This window comes from Zootoca vivipara, chromosome 7 (assembly GCF_963506605.1).
Source record: "Zootoca vivipara chromosome 7, rZooViv1.1, whole genome shotgun sequence".
Lineage (NCBI taxonomy): Eukaryota > Metazoa > Chordata > Lepidosauria > Squamata > Lacertidae > Zootoca > Zootoca vivipara.
This window is the reverse complement of record NC_083282.1, coordinates 14,995,897-15,012,964: the sequence shown is the minus strand read 5'-3', so window position 1 is coordinate 15,012,964 and position 17,068 is coordinate 14,995,897. Positions and strand designations below refer to the sequence as shown.

The following is a 17,068-nucleotide window of genomic DNA, read 5'->3' as shown; positions in this document are numbered from 1 at the left end:
AGGTTCTTACTGGTCTTGCAAAACAAACAAACAACAACAACAACACAACAACAACCCCAAAACAAACAAACACCTCAGCTAAGGATATTTCCTCACCTGAAATTTCAGATGTAATTTTGTCAATTCCCTCATCATCTGGCCTCTGAGAGCTGCTGATTTTGGTTTTCCTTTTGGAGACCAGGGAATGGATTTTGCAGTTCCTACAGCACCTTGCAATAAGGCTGCACATCGTTTTCAGCCTAGGACAGAATAGGGGAAAGTTGAAAAACTGGGCTGTTGTGTCTTCATGTTCTATCACTGCAGTAAGCTTGGGGCACCCCACACCTCCAGACCTAACTTTAATTTGTTGTCAGGAGCAGCAAGGAGTAGGACTCTACAATACCATCTTCCAAATGGAATGGAGCATCCTGGAAAGAAAAGTGATTAAGAAAGGGACTGTCTGGCAGAATCCAGAAGCACTTCACACTCTATTTGCTGCAAGTCTCACTTGTCCTGTCCAATAATGATGGTAGTTGTTGCCTGAACTCTTGGTAAAAATGTGGATTTTTTTCTTTTGCCTTCCTAGCATTATTGCTGATACTTCAACACTGGAAAAGCAGAAAAGGCTGGTAATAGCAGCAAGGGAGAAAAACCCCACTTTTCCTTAGGCTTAGGATGTCCCTATATTCATCGGAGAAATGTTGGAGGGTATGAGAGTTCCCTTCACTTCAGAAAGCAAGAAGTCTACCATTATATTTATTTAGTATAGTCATACCTTGGTTTTTGAACAGCTTACCATAGTTCTCAAACATTTTGGCTCCTGAACGCTGCAAACCAAGAAGTGACTGTTCCGGTTTGTGAACCTCCTTTGGAAGCCGAATGTCCGACGGGGCTTCCACGGCTTCCGATTGGCTTTCTGCAGCCAATCAGAAGCTGCGCTTTGGTTTCCGAACATTTTGGAAGTCGAACAGACTTCCAGAACAGATTCCGTTCGACTTCCAAGGTACAACTGTACTAGAGGCTGCAGACTCTGCTCATGAAACCCACCCACCCCTTTTCTAATTGCTTCCCCCCCCCCGAGTCCCCTCAATCTGGCTCTCAGAACTCTTCCCAGGTGACACTCCTCAACGATCCTCACTTTATACCTCAAAGATTACTGCCTAGCTGGGATTTGTCCTGAAATCCTATGATTGTTTTGATAATCTGGAAGAGGGTAGAGGGGTGTTTGTGCATGCTCCCACACACATGCAAATTAGCCTACTGTAGAAATGTAAAAAAAAAATTTTGTTGCTTCATCTGGTTTTGCCTTTGGGCCAGCCCCGCTCCAGGTTATTTCCTCCAAATGCTACCTTTTACAATCCATTATTTTTGCAGCAGAAGCCTGGTGAACTTTGCCATGTGGCAACAAGTCAATGATTAATTCGATGGAACTAGAGAAGGTGAAAGACCTTTGCAAGGACAGCCACCAGACCTATTTGCTAAAAAGTCCAAACTGGTCAGAAGCTTTGACAACTGCCTGGAACATGAATGGTCTGAGTTACTTTATTCTGCTCCTCCTGTGGAGATGCTGTATTTTCCAGCAGTGTAAGTTATTCAAGTCAAAATAAGAATTCTTTCAGGCAGCAGAGGGATGGGATATTGGTTTTGGAGTAAGCCCCACCCCCCCTTAAAGAGGTAATGTAGAAATTTTGTACATAATTAATACATTAATAGCCACCCTTCCAAGAGAAATATTATAAAACTAAAACATGTCCTGTGAAAATGTTGGGATTTGCTACATCCCTTACCAGTTTAAAGTTTATTTAAGGTTTATGTTGCATCTCGTATCTGCTGGCCAATGAATACTTATTTGTTGCTGAATGATGCTTAATCAACTTCTAATTTCAGTACAATAAAGGCTGCCAATGCACTGGCATATGTTTTTATTCTTCCTTCACTAGGCTTAGACATGTTCAGATTTACCCATTAATTTCTCTCACCCTTTCCTAACTAAAGACTTCTGCTCGGTAGATTACTGTAGTGTTTGTTTGTTTTTTGGTGTTTTGAACCTGTTGGGTGGCATCAGAACCTGGCATAGACAGGGATTTAGTGTGAGGTCATTGGTTTTTTCACCATTCTTTTCAAATCCAAAGTGACTGGTGCAGTGGCAAGCACTGTGGAAGAGCCAGGATGACAAGCAAACTCTTTGAGCAAAGGGGTGTAGGTCAGAAATTGTGCTGACTCAGAAGAAATTGCCTTGTGTAGACATGTACCAGCATCAGCTGAAGGAGCAGGTTCCATCTGTGTTTCTGCTTTGCAGCATTCCTCTATCTATTAAGTAAGGGGGAGGGGGGAGAGAGTTCATTTCATCTATGATAAACCACATCCATTTTTTTAAATCTTCCACTTGAAATCAGTTCTACCCCCCCCCAGAGCGACATGCAGATTTATTTATTTTTTAAAAAAGAGTGACTAAAAACAATAGAATACAAACAGTATAACGGAAACTGCTTATAAAAATAGTAGCAAAAATATATATTAAAAACATCAGTGAGCCACTCTCAGATAATACTTTGATGAGTAAATGAGATGGACAGCTAACTTACTTTCAGAAATGAACCCCAGCATCTGAGTGCTGCTACATAGAAGGCCTGTGTAGAATAAGGTTACCAGACATCCCCATTTCCTGGGGACAGTCCCCAGATTTAGAAATCTGCCCCCTGACAAAATCCATCTATTTAATAGGAAGTTGAAAAGTGTCCCTGGATTCATTGAAAAAAATCTGGTAACTTTAGTGTAACTTCTTCTTGTCTCACTGGGTGGTGTCAGAGAGAATTTGGAGGAGCAAGTGACAGAAGAAGCGGAACAGGGGCTCGGGGATGCTGTGGAGCCCTTCAACTGCTCAGAGACAGAGGAAGCGGAAGAGAGGGTGGAGATTAACCACAAGGAGGAAGGGCTCAGGGATACTGCAGAGCCCTTCAACCACCCAGAGGTCCAGGAAGGGAGCTCAGAAACCAGAAGGGAGGGGCTTTCAAATCAGCACAGACAAGGAGGGATATGAAACATAAGGGTCAAAGACATCTTGCGCGATTCCCCCGCCTACTTTGTTGGCGTGGGAATTGAAGGAAGCCACTCCCCGAATCTGACTCAATCGGTTTGGATGCATAATCCTGAACTGTAGCTGTTTCTTGTACAGATGTAATAAAGACTGTAAATATCAAGCTGACTGTGCTGGGGTGTTAATGTGAAGGGGAGACACCACCTTTACAGGTGGAGAGACATCCAATGAGGTCTACCTTGTTGCTCCCACCACAATCCTGAAATACATTTGAAGAAGGTGTTGTAGGCAAGTGGCCAAAAGACCTTCCTATGGCAAAGCTAGTCTTCTGAAACCCCAGTATGGTGGGCTTATTGGATTTTGGAACATGCAGAAGACCCCAGATCCACTATGCATGCCTGCAGAGGATCACAGCATTCATTTGGGTTGTTGTAATCCAAGCCTGAATGTTGGTGCAGTGTTCATTTCCACCTCTGCCATACATTGGTTAGAGAGGAAACTAATTAATATAATATAATATAATATAATATAATATAATATAATATAATATTCCCAGCCACTCTGGGTGGCTCACAACAGATTATTAAAAATATGATAAAACATCAAACATTAAAAGCTTCCCTAAACAGGGCTGCCTTCAGATGTCTTCTAAAAGTCAGATAGTTGTTTATTTCCTTGACATCTGATGGGAGGGCATTCCATAGGGCGAGCGCCACAACCAAGAAGGCCCTCGGCCTGGTTTCCTGTATCGTCACTTCTCACAGTGAGGTAACTGCAAGTGAATGAAGAAATAAGTTGGAAAATAAAAAAGAGTGAAGCAGAAATATTTTGAGCATGCCAATGAATCAGGAAAATTGTTAGCATGGCAATTGAAAAAAGGTGAACAAAGAAATTTCATTAATAAAATTAATGTAAATGGGGAAATTACAGGTAAGATGAAGGAAATAAAGATGCATTTGTGAAATATTTCTCAGATCTGTATAAAAAAGGAAAGGGAAAAAATCCAAAAAAGAGGAACATATAAAAAATACTAATTTGCCAAAAATAAAAGAGGAACAAATAGTGATTCTAAATACCCAAATAACAGCTCAAGAAGTTTTAGAGGCAATAAATTGGACAAAAAGTGGTAAGTCTCCAGGACCAGATGGAGTAACGGCAAAATATTATAAAAAGTTAAGTGAACAATTAGTGAATCCATTGAAAGATGTGATGAATGAGATTTTAAAGACAGGTGAAATCCCAGGCCCATGAAAGGAAGCTTACATAACAGTAATTCCAAAACAAGATTCGGATCTAATGCAAATAAAAAATTATAGGTCTATTTCATTATTAAATAATGATTATAAATTATTTGCAAACATTTTGGCTAATAGAATGAAAAAAATTCTAAGTGAATATATACATCAGGATCAAGCAGGGTTTCTTCCAGGTAGACAAATGAAGTAGAATATAAGAAATATTCTAAATGTGATAGAATACCTGTAGGTAAAAAATGAAAAAAAAAGCAGCAATGATGTTTATAGATGCTGAAAAAGCTTTTGACAATGTGTCCTGGGATTTCATGAAAACATTCCTTGAAGAAATTGTGGAGATAATTTTTTAAAAGGAATACAAGCAATATATTCAGAACAGAATGCAAAATTAATTGTAAATCAGTTGATAACAAAGGAATGTAAAATACAAAAAAGGAACTAGGAAAGGATGTCCATTATCGCCGCTGTTGTTCACCTTGGTCCTTCCAACTACTTGCAAGAAATATAAGAGCAAAAAAAGAGATGATAGGGATAAAAACTGAACAGAACTGAATACTTTACTACTGGTATTACTGCAGAATTAATCTGAGTTCCTCCATCAACAAAAGGTAGTCAAGTCCACAGCTTGCTACCCTCTTTTTAACGTTTCATTTCTTTCTCTTTCAGTCCCAGTATTTCAGGGACAAGTTCCTTACGAACACCTGGTGGACCCCTTTTCTGATTATGGTAAGCTAGAGAACAGCACCAATGTGAACGTCTGTTAGGGCCCTAATCTTTTCAGTGTAGAATCTGCATTGTTGGCTGTCACCAGGGTTAAGGAAGTGAAGTGATATGTACCCAGAAAATGTCTCCTATGGCCCCAAGCTCAAGACATCACAAGGAGTGCTCTCACCAATTTTTTCATTTACTGTATTTGGCGCTGCCACACTGACGTGCTGTCAGGCGTCAGGGAATCCGATCCCTCCATGGTATAGGTAGACAAGGAAAGCTCTTACCAATGTCTTTTATTCAATATTCACAGAGGGAGGTTTAGAAATGCAGCCTTTTGGAGTAATGGTGTTGCTCCGAGTGAAACCCCACTCCCTCCATCTCTCCCATTATATGTCATCCCTACAGTGGCTGATCTGTGCCTTCTGCCTCTGAACTCTCTGCTCTCCTACTTTCAATGCCTGTCAGGTTCTGGGAGAGGGGGTCTGGCATGCTTTCTAATGACACTGAGTCTGTCAGCTGTCTCTCCCCTGGTGCTGCTTCTTCCTGTTCCTCTCCCATTATTTCCTAGCTTTCCCCCTCTTCAGCCTCTGAGATGTAACCCCCCGCAAACCATTGCTGTAAATCTATGCTGTCTTCCTCTTCTCTGGAAGGTTCAGGAGGAGGGGGAAGAGGTCTTCACCAATCCTCCTCCGATGTCCAGTCCCTGACATGTGCACATCAAATGTTAATATATTTACTTACTTAGAAAAGAGCAGGGCTAAATAAATATGAAGAGCCAGAGTCAAACACCAGTGGTATTCTATGCTCCTCTTTGCAAAAGCAAATCATAATCAAGTATCCTAATTGTGAATTCAGTTCTCCGAATGATGGTCCAAAACACAGAATCATTCAAACACAGGAAGGACATAGCAGGCTGGGGGGAAGTCCTTAGTTTGCAGAAGTATATATATTTTAGAACACTTCGGGAAATAAAATCCAAAAATAGCTTTAACAAGTACTGGGCATGTTCAGCAACCATAGAATACATGCTCAGTAGTGGGGAAAGAGAAATGGAAAACCAGATGGGAGGGGGCATGGACTGAAGTATCCTGAGTAGGAACATCAGGATGAAGGTCCCACTTGTAGTAATACTACGACCTTAATTTGGATGCTTAGGGCAAAAAAGTGGGGCAGGACAATTCTTCCAGACAGTACAGAATATCTCTTTGGAGCTGTTCTAGAAAATTATGTGTTGAAACACACCTCCAATGAAAAAGTTTATCGATGGTAAAAATGGCAATGATAATGTGCCTTTTATAGGTCATGTATCTTCACAGGCACTGAACATTCTTCTTTTTTTAAATAGAAGAAAGTGTACTGTTTTCCCCAAGATAGCTTTTTTAAAAAAGTAAAGGCCCCCTGACAGTTAAGTCCAGTCACAAATGACTATGGTTGTGGCACTCATCTTGCTTTACAGGCCGAGGGAGCCGACATTTGTCCGCAGACAGTTTTTCTGGGTCATGTGGCCAGCATGACTAAGCCGCTTCTGGCAAAACCAGAGCAGCGCGCGGAAACGCCATTTACCTTCCCGTCGGAGCGGTACCTATTTATTATCTATTTGCACTTTGATGTGCTTTCGAACTGCTAGGTTGGCAGAAGCTGGGACCGAGCAACGAGAACTCACCCCGTCGCGGGAATTCGAACCACCGACCTTCTGATCAGCAAGCCCTAGGCTCAGTGGTTTAGACCACAGGGCCACCTGCGTCCCTGAAACATAGCTTTAGGGTGTGACTATTAATAATGTGAACATTAATTTGTCACCTATCATTTAAATGTTTGGTGGTAGGTACTTTTTTAAAAAAGTTTTTATTTTATTTTGACAAAGTAATAACCATAAATAAATAAGAATAAAAAAATGTGCACCCCACCACCAAGACCATTCCATGGTAACTATGCAACCTCCTAAAATTTCAACACCTCTTGCGATGGTTTGTCCCCTTTCTGTTTTAACAGTATAAATTCTACAAACACCCTCCATACCTCCTCAGAATCATTTCTCCTGCATAGCACTGAACATTTGGTATTCATCAGATAATTTATAGAAACAATCTATCGTTATTGTTGCACACCAGCCCAATCTCCAGGGTTTGGTCTCCTTAGAATGAGAGACAGCAGAGACTGTGGTGTCTTTATGATATGTGGTTTATTTATACATATATACAACCCGAGTCTATGATGGAAGCATTCACCCCAAGAGGGTCTTGCTTCTCCCATAGCCTTGGATGCCAATTGAAATCAGGCATGGTTTTGTCTCCCAACTGCCAAGCCTGCAGCCTTCCGGCTTCTAGCTTCTAGCTCAGGCATCCCCAAACTGCGGCCCTCCAGATGTTTTGGCCTACACCTCCCATGATCCCTAGCTAACAGGACCAGTGGTTGGGGAAGATGGGAATTGTAGTCCAAAACATCTGGAGGGCCGAAGTTTGGGGATGCCTGTTCTAGCTCATATAACTCAATCCTGCACTCTGGCATTTATCTTTCTAACTCCTTTCTTTGCTATCTAATACTTTGCTATCCATGCTGGATCCAGGAATTAGAAGGGGGCTCAGCCTACCCCCACCCAAACTATTCTTATCATCTTTCATAGCGCCAATGAGCGTGAGAAAGGGAGCCAAAATTCATCAGGCAAATTGTAAAGAAAGTACAGATCACAGTACCAATCTGAATCCTCCACATAGCTCCAATTATTTTTCATTAAAAAGGAGCAGTAGGAGACCTATTCACAGATCTCCTCTAATGCCTTAGATGCTAAGGACTGAACCTGGGGTCTTTCAACGCATGTGTCCTACCACTGACCAATGGCCTTTCTCCAGAGACATGTGCCAACAAGAAAGAGTACTGTGGCACCTTGTGGATTCATAACAAGATAGATGTTTGGGGGGCGATGCATGACGGCAGGTAAGATGCTAACTGATGATGTATCTACTCTAGAACCCAATCAAAGAGTTTATAGGAAGAAGCCTTACATCATTTTGTTTCATTTTAAATTAAGATTCTGTTTGCTTTGCCTTTCTAGGTGTACAGTGTATTAGGACCTGCAGTCTGGCACTTACCATAGTGTCATCTGCTATAACAACTTTTTCTATACTTTCATTGTAGAGTCCCCAATAAATTGTGGTCCTCCGCCTGATGTTGATAATGCAATGACTCTGGCCTTCTCAAGACGAGAATTTGGACCTGGTTCAGATGTTTATTATCAATGCTACAGAATGTATGAAATGGAAGGCACCCCACGTGCAAGATGTTTACATGGTCGATGGGTTGGCGTGCCCAAATGCCTTCGTAAGTATAAAATCGATCATTGTTCATTCTTGCTCTATTAACAAGCCTAGACTCATTATAATGGGCGTGAAGTCTGGCAGTGTGGCAGAGATACATGGCATCCTCTGGCTAGCCCTCCCAATGTCAGAGGCAGAGGGAAAGAGTGGACCTCTCTTCTGCATGGCGTGGATGTAGCCTAAAAGCTACAATAACTGGCAGATAGTACGTTTTATCTTGGTGCCATTGACCAGCTCGTTCAAGTGAGTTCTGCATTGCACTCAAAGCTATTCCTACCCAGCCCAGCCCAGTTTAAAAAGAATTCATGTATATACATGACAATTTTTCTTTGTGTGTTTTTCTTCAGGAACTTGTCGAGCAGATGATGCTGACATGGAACGTAACAATATCAAACGGAGGTCGATAACTAAATCCACATCCATGAGAGCTTCTGACTACTGGATGCTGTTTGAGTGCAAATCAGGATTTCGAAAGGACCCATCATCACCACCTTTTATGAAACAATGTGTAACTGGGCCATGGGTATATCCAAGGTGTATCTAAATCAGTAAGTCTTTCCATGGCAGCAGAGAAATCATACCACACATATATTTTGATATCACCACAGAGATTAGCAGCAACAGTACTAACCATTAAATTTAAATGATTTGGGTTGATTTTTTTAAAAAAATTGGGAAAATTAATACAAATTAATTAAAAAGAAAAAAAGAAACAAAATTCCAGTTCCCCCAATCCTGTACCGACTCTAAATGAAAGCCTAGGCTGCCATCCCATACGCACTTACCCTGCAATAAAACCCATAAAAGAAGAATATTACTTTTGACTGGAAATGTGTAACATTGTACTGAACCTGCTAGGCTTAAAGAACTATCAACTTCAGCAAACAGTAGAGCAACCATAAAAGACTAAAATGGATGACATTAAACTCCATGTCACTTTGTAACTTTTTGATGACTCTCATTGACAGTCTGATGAGACCTCAGCGTCCTGGAAAACATCATAACATAATAAAGATGACGAAGAAGCAATGGTGTCTTGGCAAATGTGGAATCATAACATTATTGAAAATGGAATGCACTGGAATGTTTTCCAAGTGACCTGAGTAAAGAAGTGCTGGAAAAGCCGGAGTCCTAGTTGTGCTTTTCTCCCCGATAAATATAATATATAGTCTAGGTCTTAATGTGGGTTAAGCAATGTAAGTATTGAAAATATATATATATATGGAAAAGTTACCCTGCTACTCCTACCTTTCAATCAACTGAAGAGTTCCTCATCCTGGCCCACAGCGATGACTGGGTAACTATGATTTTTATTCAAAACTGCTAAGTGTGCTAGGAAATTCAGAAATTAGGATATGCCATCGAGCTTAGAAATTCTGTCTCATGATTTGATGTGCTGGAGAAAGTTAGGAGGCCAAATCTTTGTTTAGCATCAGAAATGACAACCTGTGATTGCTTTGTCAATGCAAGTATAATACTTATGCAATCTTAAAAATATATTTTATTTTATAAAAGTGTGATATTACATTGCTTTGTTGCTTTATTTTCTTCAAATTTCATGACGACAATAATGCTGCTTAAATGAAGCATTGCACACCAATAAATTGCTTCAGTTACAATTGTGAGTCTGTGGTCTTTTATCATTGTGATTATTCATTTTTACTTTGCAAAATTTCTATACTGCTTGACTGTAACGACAAACAAATCTCAAATTGGCTTACAAAAAGAATAAAACAGTAAGCTTATCAGTAAAAATAGTTAAAACAGCTGCGTAAAACATTAAAAATAAATAAAACCAATGATAAGTTAAATACAGATTAAAACAATGTCAACATTCTACACATCTGGGCAGCCTTCTCGAAACAAGGATGTTTATTATTATTATTATTTATTATTATTATTATTATTATATTATATTATATTATTATTAAATTTATTTGATTTTTAAAATTAAAATTTTACAGAGATATATCAAACATAAATCATAAAAACAAAATTCCAAGGAATCTCCTGGACTTCCATCCTCCCCTATGTGGGTTCTATTATTAATCAGTTCCTCCTGCATCTTTTATGATAATCCAAACCCTTTACTTCTTCCATTATGCCCAGAATCAACCTTAAACTACAAGTGCTATTCCAATCCTACTAACAATTTTAACTGTTTACAGTGGTCTTTAAGATAAGTTATAAATGTTTCCCATTCCTTATTAAAATTTTGGTTTTCCTGATTTCTGACTCTTCAAGTTTTTTTAGCCATTTCGGCATTAACTTCATCTGCCATTCTTCTCTGGTAGGAACTTTATCTTCTTTTCATCTCTGGGCCACTAACATCCACACAGCCAAAACAAAGATGTTCTTAGCAGGCACTGAAAAGAGCACAGTGAAGGTGCCCGTCTGAGGCCCATAGGCAGAGAGTTCCAAAGTACGACTGATGCCACACTAAAAGACTGAGCATCACTCCATGTCCTGCTGGATTCCTCATGAGCAAATGTGAACCCTGATCAGGTCCCCGATTGCAGCAGAAAGTGTTTCCCCACTAAGAACTGGGTGCATAGTGGATTCAATGGCTCTTCCTCCTCAGCTGCCTGTTTCTGCCTTGGGTGGCTGGACTTGCAATGTTGTCATCAGGGCCTCTCCTACCAGGTGCGGCCTGACCATGAGGTGAGGTGAGGCAGGCTCCTCAGGCGGTAGACCTGGCCTCTTCTGCCGCCACTCGCCTCCACAGCTGTTGCCTCCTTGCCCTTTGTCACTTGCTCCATGGGTGCCAGCTGCTACCACATTCACCTCCTCTGTGCACAGCCACCCCCTTTACTGCTGCCACTGAAAGTAAAAAAGGTGAAGGACCCCTGGATGGTTAAGTCCAGTCAAAGGTGACTATGGGGTTGTGGCGCTCATCTCGCTTTCAGGCAGAGGGAGCCAGCGTTTGTCCACAGAGAGCTTTCCGGGTCTTGTGGCCAGCATGACTAAACCGCTTCTGCTGCAACACAACACCGTGACAGAAACCTGAGTGCACGGAAACACCGTTTACCTTCCCTATTTATCTACTTGCACTGGCATGCTTTTTAACTGCTAGGTTGGCAGGAGCTGGGACAGAGCAATGGGAGCTCACTCCGTCGCGGGGATTCAAACAGCAGACCTTCTGATCGGCAAACCCAAGAGGCTCAGTGGTTTAGACCTGTCTCCCCTGCTGCCACCTGCCATGGCTTCTGTGGCATCTTCCTCTGTATCTCTGGGTGGTGGTCAGGCAGGGAGGATGACGTAGAGAGGGTGACCGGGCATGGCCTTTTCTGTTTTGCTTGAATGTCAGGGACTGGCATTCAGGCTCCTGCCTTGCAGTGGTGTCACATCCCCTAAATCACTGCTCCCCGCTCCTGCCTCTGCCACACGTTTTTCAGAGCCCAGCCACGAAGGTGGAAAAATCTTCCTCACCAGCCCTGTCTCCTCCCAAGGCTCTCTTGACACAGTCAAGGGCTGTTTTGTCGACTTCGTCTAACACTTTCATCTGGAAATCCTGGTTTTCATCTCCATCTCACTCTGGTACCCAGTGAAATGTCCTCGTTCAGAATCTCCATCAGGGTCCATCCATTGACAGTTAGTCCCTGAAATAGTTGCTTAGCAACTGGATGGAAGGGAGGACAGATTCTTCAGAACAGAGTGAGGAGCGGCCTGCTTCACTGCCTGCTTCTTTAAAGGAACAAAATCTTTGTTGTTGTTGTTGTTGCATCTTAGTTTTGTTTTCCTTAGAAATGAGCAAAATTAGGCATTCAAGTAAAAAAAGAAGACAGAATATATCTATCAGATCTCATATTTTAAGACTTATACACTGGTAACTACAGTGTACTTATACACTGGTAACTACTACACCTCGTCACTACCAGTGTATGATGATTTAAAAAGTCTGAAAATAGAGTCAGAAAATGGCTTATCCAGTCAGTTTTGTCTCCAAGCAATTCTCTGTGATGACACAAAGGACCCAGAGGATGGGACAGTGTGTAGGTCATCCCAATGTTCTGACCTTCTGACATCATAATGAGGTGACCAGAGAGTGCTCGGTCTTCTTTCAGAATCCCATTACTCTTTGCCACCACTTTCTTACACATTTCGCTGAAGGTTTCAACCTCATTCACATTTGGGCATCAGGGAAATCCTTCATTGGTGGGTTGGTTTTGAGTTACTCCGGTTCCGAAGTCAGCATTACTTTGCTTTCTTATTTCATATGCTTTTTTCCAGAGGAGCTGCTTTTACTGTGGAGAAAATAAGGAGATCGTGCACCTGAGCACAAGCATTACCCTGGCGTTGGAAACAATTTACTGATGCTGACACGGCATCCTTGTCTCTTTATGAAATGTTGTATTAAGATCTCATCTGCTCATCCTGCCCCAATTCTCTTATCTCAGACAGGAGGGACCCCCTTTGCTTTGCTGTGATGTATGTGAACAGGGCCATAGAGGTTCTATTTGAAGGCTGGACTTTGTGTTAGTCCTTAATACTAGGATGGCAGTACAAAACAACATCTCTGCAGCTTTGCAAACCATTTCAGTGCCTAATGCTGGTAATGCTTTCTTTCCCTCGATGCTGTGCCAAACAAGGGTAATTCAAAAGACACAGTAAAAGAAGAAACCTAGGCATAGGGTAGAAAGAAAGAACTGAACTGGTGCAAGAAAAGGAGAAGGCGTATATTCACAATGTCAGTCATTTCAAAATGTAGTCACAGAAGGGGAACCCTCTATTCTGCTGAAGCATAATGAAGAACCAGCTGTTCTGTATAATTTCATTTCTTCTATGGACAGACTGCACATTCCAAAATGGTAAGATATTAAGTTGAAAGACAAACATTTCATGCAGTGAAAAGGCAGGCTTTCATGCAGTGAAAAGGCATGGATTTTAACATTGTCTTTTAAATTGCTGCAACCTGTCCTGGGATCTGGTCATAAAGGCAGGTAAGAAATGTAATTATGATTGCCCTGGGTTAGAAATTTAGGTGTAGTGATTATATTACATTTATTGAACAACTTTTTATTATTATTACTATTGAATGTTTCTGCTCTTATTTGCAAAATCTTGTGTTTATATCATCAAAATGCTTTGATATATAGGGCATTTTGTATGCCACTGCTGATAGTAATATTATTAATGATTTTATTATTTATATGTCGCCCATCTGACTGGGTTGCCCCAGCCGCTATGGGCAGCTCCCAACAAAATCTTAAAAACACAATAAAATGTCAAACATTAAAAACTTCCCGATACAGGGTTGCCTTCAGATGTCTTTGAAAAGTCAGATAGTTGTTTATTTCCTTGACATCTGATGGGAGGGCATTCCACAGGGTGGGTGCCACTACTGAGAAGGCCATCTGCCTGGTTCCCTGTAACTTCACTTCTAGCAGTGAGGGAACCACCAGAAGGTCCTCGGAGCTGGACCTCATTGTCTGGGCTGAACGATGCGGGTGTGTCACGGTCTGGGCTGCTTACGAGCGAAGTCCCAGCAAGGGGCGTCGGGACCGGGGGCAAGATGGTAGGCACGAACGTCCAGAGAGCAGAGGTCCAAGGGTCAAGAAGCACAAGGGAAGAAGTCACAGTCCGAAGGTCGAAGCACAAAGTCACAGTCCAAGGGTCTAAGCACAAAGTCACAGTCCAAGGGTCAAGGCACAAAGTCACAGTCCAAGGGTCTAAGCACAAAGTCACAGTCCAAGGGTCAAGGCACAAAGTCACAGTCCAAGGGTCAAGGCACAAAGTCACGGTCAAAAGGTCAGGAGGCACACGGCGAGGCAGAGAGTGTGTTGCTGTGGCAAAGAGCTGAGGGGAAATGCTGGCCTTATATCCCCTGCCGGCTCTTGCCACCAGGTGCAGCTAATACTAAGTGGTCTCACCTGTGCGGACGTGCCCTGCCTCCCTGGAACAAGCCGAAGAGGATCCCAGTCCTGCAAAGCCCTGCTGGTCCCAGGGCCCGGCTCCTGCGCAAACTCCTGACAGGGTGGAGATGCTCCTTTAGTAAACATTTATTGGTGTTGTATTGGCTATATATCAATGCGTTGCTATTGCTATAATTCTGATTTTTGTTGTTGTGGTGGTTGGCGTTGTGATGTATTGTTCCCATTGCTGTTAAAAACAAGACAGGGCATTATTTGAAAACACTGGAATCCAATGGGGTGACAATGATATCATCTGGATGCGCCTTAAAAAGTGAGCGAGCCAAGGATGCTAATGCCTAGTATGTTGAAAGCTGCCCAGATTGGCTGGGGCGCCCCCATCCAACTGGCGGGGTATAAATAATAAATTTATTATTATTATTATTATTATTATTATTATTATTATTATTATTATTACAATTACTACTATTACTACTACTCTTACTCTTATTGAATTGAACATCCCTATTTTTATTGGAGAAATGTTGGAGGGTATGAGCTTATTTGTTTCCATATTAAGCTCATAGTCATGTCCACTATTATGCAGGGGTGGGGAGCTAGCAGCTCACAGGCTAAATCTGACCCCACCTCCAGTTCTTAAATCCACTAGCACACTAAACAAGTTGTCTATACTGAATTGTTCAAACAAAGAACCATGAAGAGAGAGCAATGGTATTGGCCTGGCTCAAGGCCTTACATTCCCAATCCAACAAACTGTGGATACACGCAGTGGAAGCCATTCGACTTCTGAGGTGCCTTCAAAAACGGAAGCATTTACTTCCGGGTTTTCGGAGTTCGAAAACCCAAACGTTCGGCAACAGAGACATCCAAAAACCAAGGTACCACTATCTCTCCACACAATTATGTTGATCCATGTGGAAAACCATTTCCAATTTCAGAGCCACATTACAGGGACCAATATCAGAGCCACATTACAGGTTCCACAAGAATAATAGGAAATATTAACAATTCACAGAGTTTAGGACTGGCGAATCGATGGGGCTATTAGGCTAACAATGGAAACAAACATTGGAAAAACCTGCATAAACAAGAATTGAGTACCGTCAAGCAAAATAACTGAAGGTGTTTTTCTGTTTTAACAGTCTCTGTTTTATCTCTTTCAAAGCAAAGCGCTGTGATTATCCCCATATAAAGAATGGAGCTCTATCTTGGTCCAACACATACTACAGTGATGTCTATTTTCCAAAAAAGGAGGGACAGACAATTAGCTTCAGGTGCAAGCGCGGCTTTCTGCCAGAAAATAAAAAGTCCTGGTATAGAATTAGATGCACCAATTTGGGATGGGATCCAGAACCTAAATGCTTCAGTAAGTGTATGTTTCTCTTATTCTGATTAAGTTAAGAAGGCACCAGCAACATTAATGATGGCTGCTGAAGTGCTTTCAAAGAGTTAGTCTACCTAAAATGGAAGTAGCTAGCATGTAAGTCAAAAGCAGGGCTGACCCCTTCTATTTTGTCACCTGAGTCAAAACAGAAAGCTGCTGTCACTCTGCCAAAGCCTCACTTAGTGGGGTTGCATGGCTGTAGCTTCCAGGATGCAGCAAGATCTTATGAGAGATTGGTGAGTTATTGCCGGAACCCAGAAGCTGGATGCAACTGAAGGCTGCCATAGCTCCCTGGTGCAGGCACCTTCCTTCTATGTTTTGCCTGCCTGACATTTCAAACTCACTTGTAAATATGAGCCCTTTCTTGGCATTTTGAATCCCTTGTGCAACGAGGGAGATTTGGGATGTGCGTGCAAGTCCCCACCCCCACCCCCTCCTTATCACATGGGGGGTTTCAATTGCCTGAATAGGGCTAGAATTTGCAAACACTCATTCCAAACCTGCTTTATGACAATCCCTGTGTGTGTGCGCTATGATTCTGCAGGCATGCATAAAAAGCGCTGAATATCATATCGGGTGTAGCAGAATGTAGCATTCAGAGAATCTTGGTTCTTTAATTTTTTAAAAAAGTAATTTTCATAGGAACTTATACTAGGAAGCTGCCTTATACTACTAAGCAAGAGACTCTTGGTCAGTATTTCACAATGTGATGCCATTCAATATTTGGCAGTGGATTTCCATGATTTCATACAGGGGCCTGTTCCATAGCTGCTCTCTGGACCAGGATGCCCAAAAATATTTTGCGTACTGTTCTCTAATAAAGAGGAAACATAATTTCCTCTCTTTCCACTCATGCATATGTATTCGTTTTGCCTTTAGGACTATGCACCCCTTCTAAACACTTGCCACATGGCGAAGTAATTTATGACTCTAAGAAAAACTTCATCGAGGGTGATACCATTTCATTTCGTTGTGATGCAGGATACCAACCTGAAAATAAAGCAACGGCCACGTGTACAAAAAATGACTGGTCTCCTCCTCCAAGCTGTTCCTCCATGTGTAAGCTTTACTTGATAACTGATCAATATATCACGGATTATGGATTCAGCCTATCTGATTCTGCCTCAAACAAGCCACATTAACTCCATACCCTTACTGCCATTATAGTTCTGTAACAAATTCCTTTAAATACAGAAATGTGCCACTGTAAATAAAGGATTTATAGGATCACACTGAAAGCTAAGGGCTCATCCATATCTCTGTCTGCGCCATTATTTCTAGGTCCAATAGGTTTTTCTTTCGCCCCCGCTGCTTTGCCCAGAAAGACCTGCTGTTTACTGTTGAATCGGAACAAACATCTGTCGAATTTTCTGCAGATCGGTGTTTGTTCTGATTCAGCAGTAAACAGTGGGTTTCCCAAGGGAAAGCAGTGAGACAAAAGAAAATCGTCTTCAACCCCTGCTTTGAAATCACAGGACAAACAGGTGTGTGTGACTTACAGTAAGTCAGCCCAGAGGCAT

At 41.7% G+C, this 17,068-nt stretch overlaps 2 protein-coding genes across 3 annotated transcripts; both read left to right on the top strand.

The window, feature by feature from the left end:
* Positions 1–1,388: 1,388 nt before the first annotated feature.
* Positions 1,389–9,913, top strand: LOC118088315 (complement factor H-related protein 2-like). 2 transcript variants are annotated; one of them, XM_035121798.2, is made up of 5 exons: positions 1,389–1,563; positions 4,936–4,995; positions 8,116–8,298; positions 8,642–8,842; positions 9,263–9,913. In XM_035121798.2, the coding sequence occupies exons 1-4, from the start codon at positions 1,392–1,394 to the stop codon at positions 8,836–8,838; spliced, it is 612 nt and encodes a 203-aa protein (XP_034977689.2). In that variant the 5' UTR covers positions 1,389–1,391; the 3' UTR covers positions 8,839–8,842; positions 9,263–9,913. The 2 variants fall into 2 exon arrangements, with proteins under 2 accessions (XP_034977689.2, XP_034977688.2); XM_035121797.2 differs by having other exon boundaries at positions 8,642–9,913.
* A 5,367-nt stretch (positions 9,914–15,280) lies between these two features.
* On the top strand, positions 15,281–16,823 carry LOC118089142 (complement factor H-like; the record flags this gene model as incomplete). Its single annotated transcript, XM_035123560.2, has 2 exons — positions 15,281–15,530; positions 16,428–16,823. Coding segments are annotated over 2 exons (513 nt in total), but the record flags the coding sequence as incomplete, so codon positions are not given.
* Between the last annotated feature and the right edge of the window lie 245 nt (positions 16,824–17,068).

Bases quoted from the DNA above. Each gene is read 5' to 3' on its own strand.
- LOC118088315 (XM_035121798.2), top strand. From the start codon at position 1,392: ATGATTAATTCGATGGAACTAGAGAAGGTGAAAGACCTTTGCAAGGAC. The intron at 1,564-4,935 runs GTAAGTTATTCA...TTTCTCTTTCAG, and splicing joins ATGCTGTATTTTCCAGCAGT to TCCCAGTATTTCAGGGACAA. The intron at 8,299-8,641 runs GTAAGTATAAAA...GTTTTTCTTCAG, and splicing joins TGGCGTGCCCAAATGCCTTC to GAACTTGTCGAGCAGATGAT.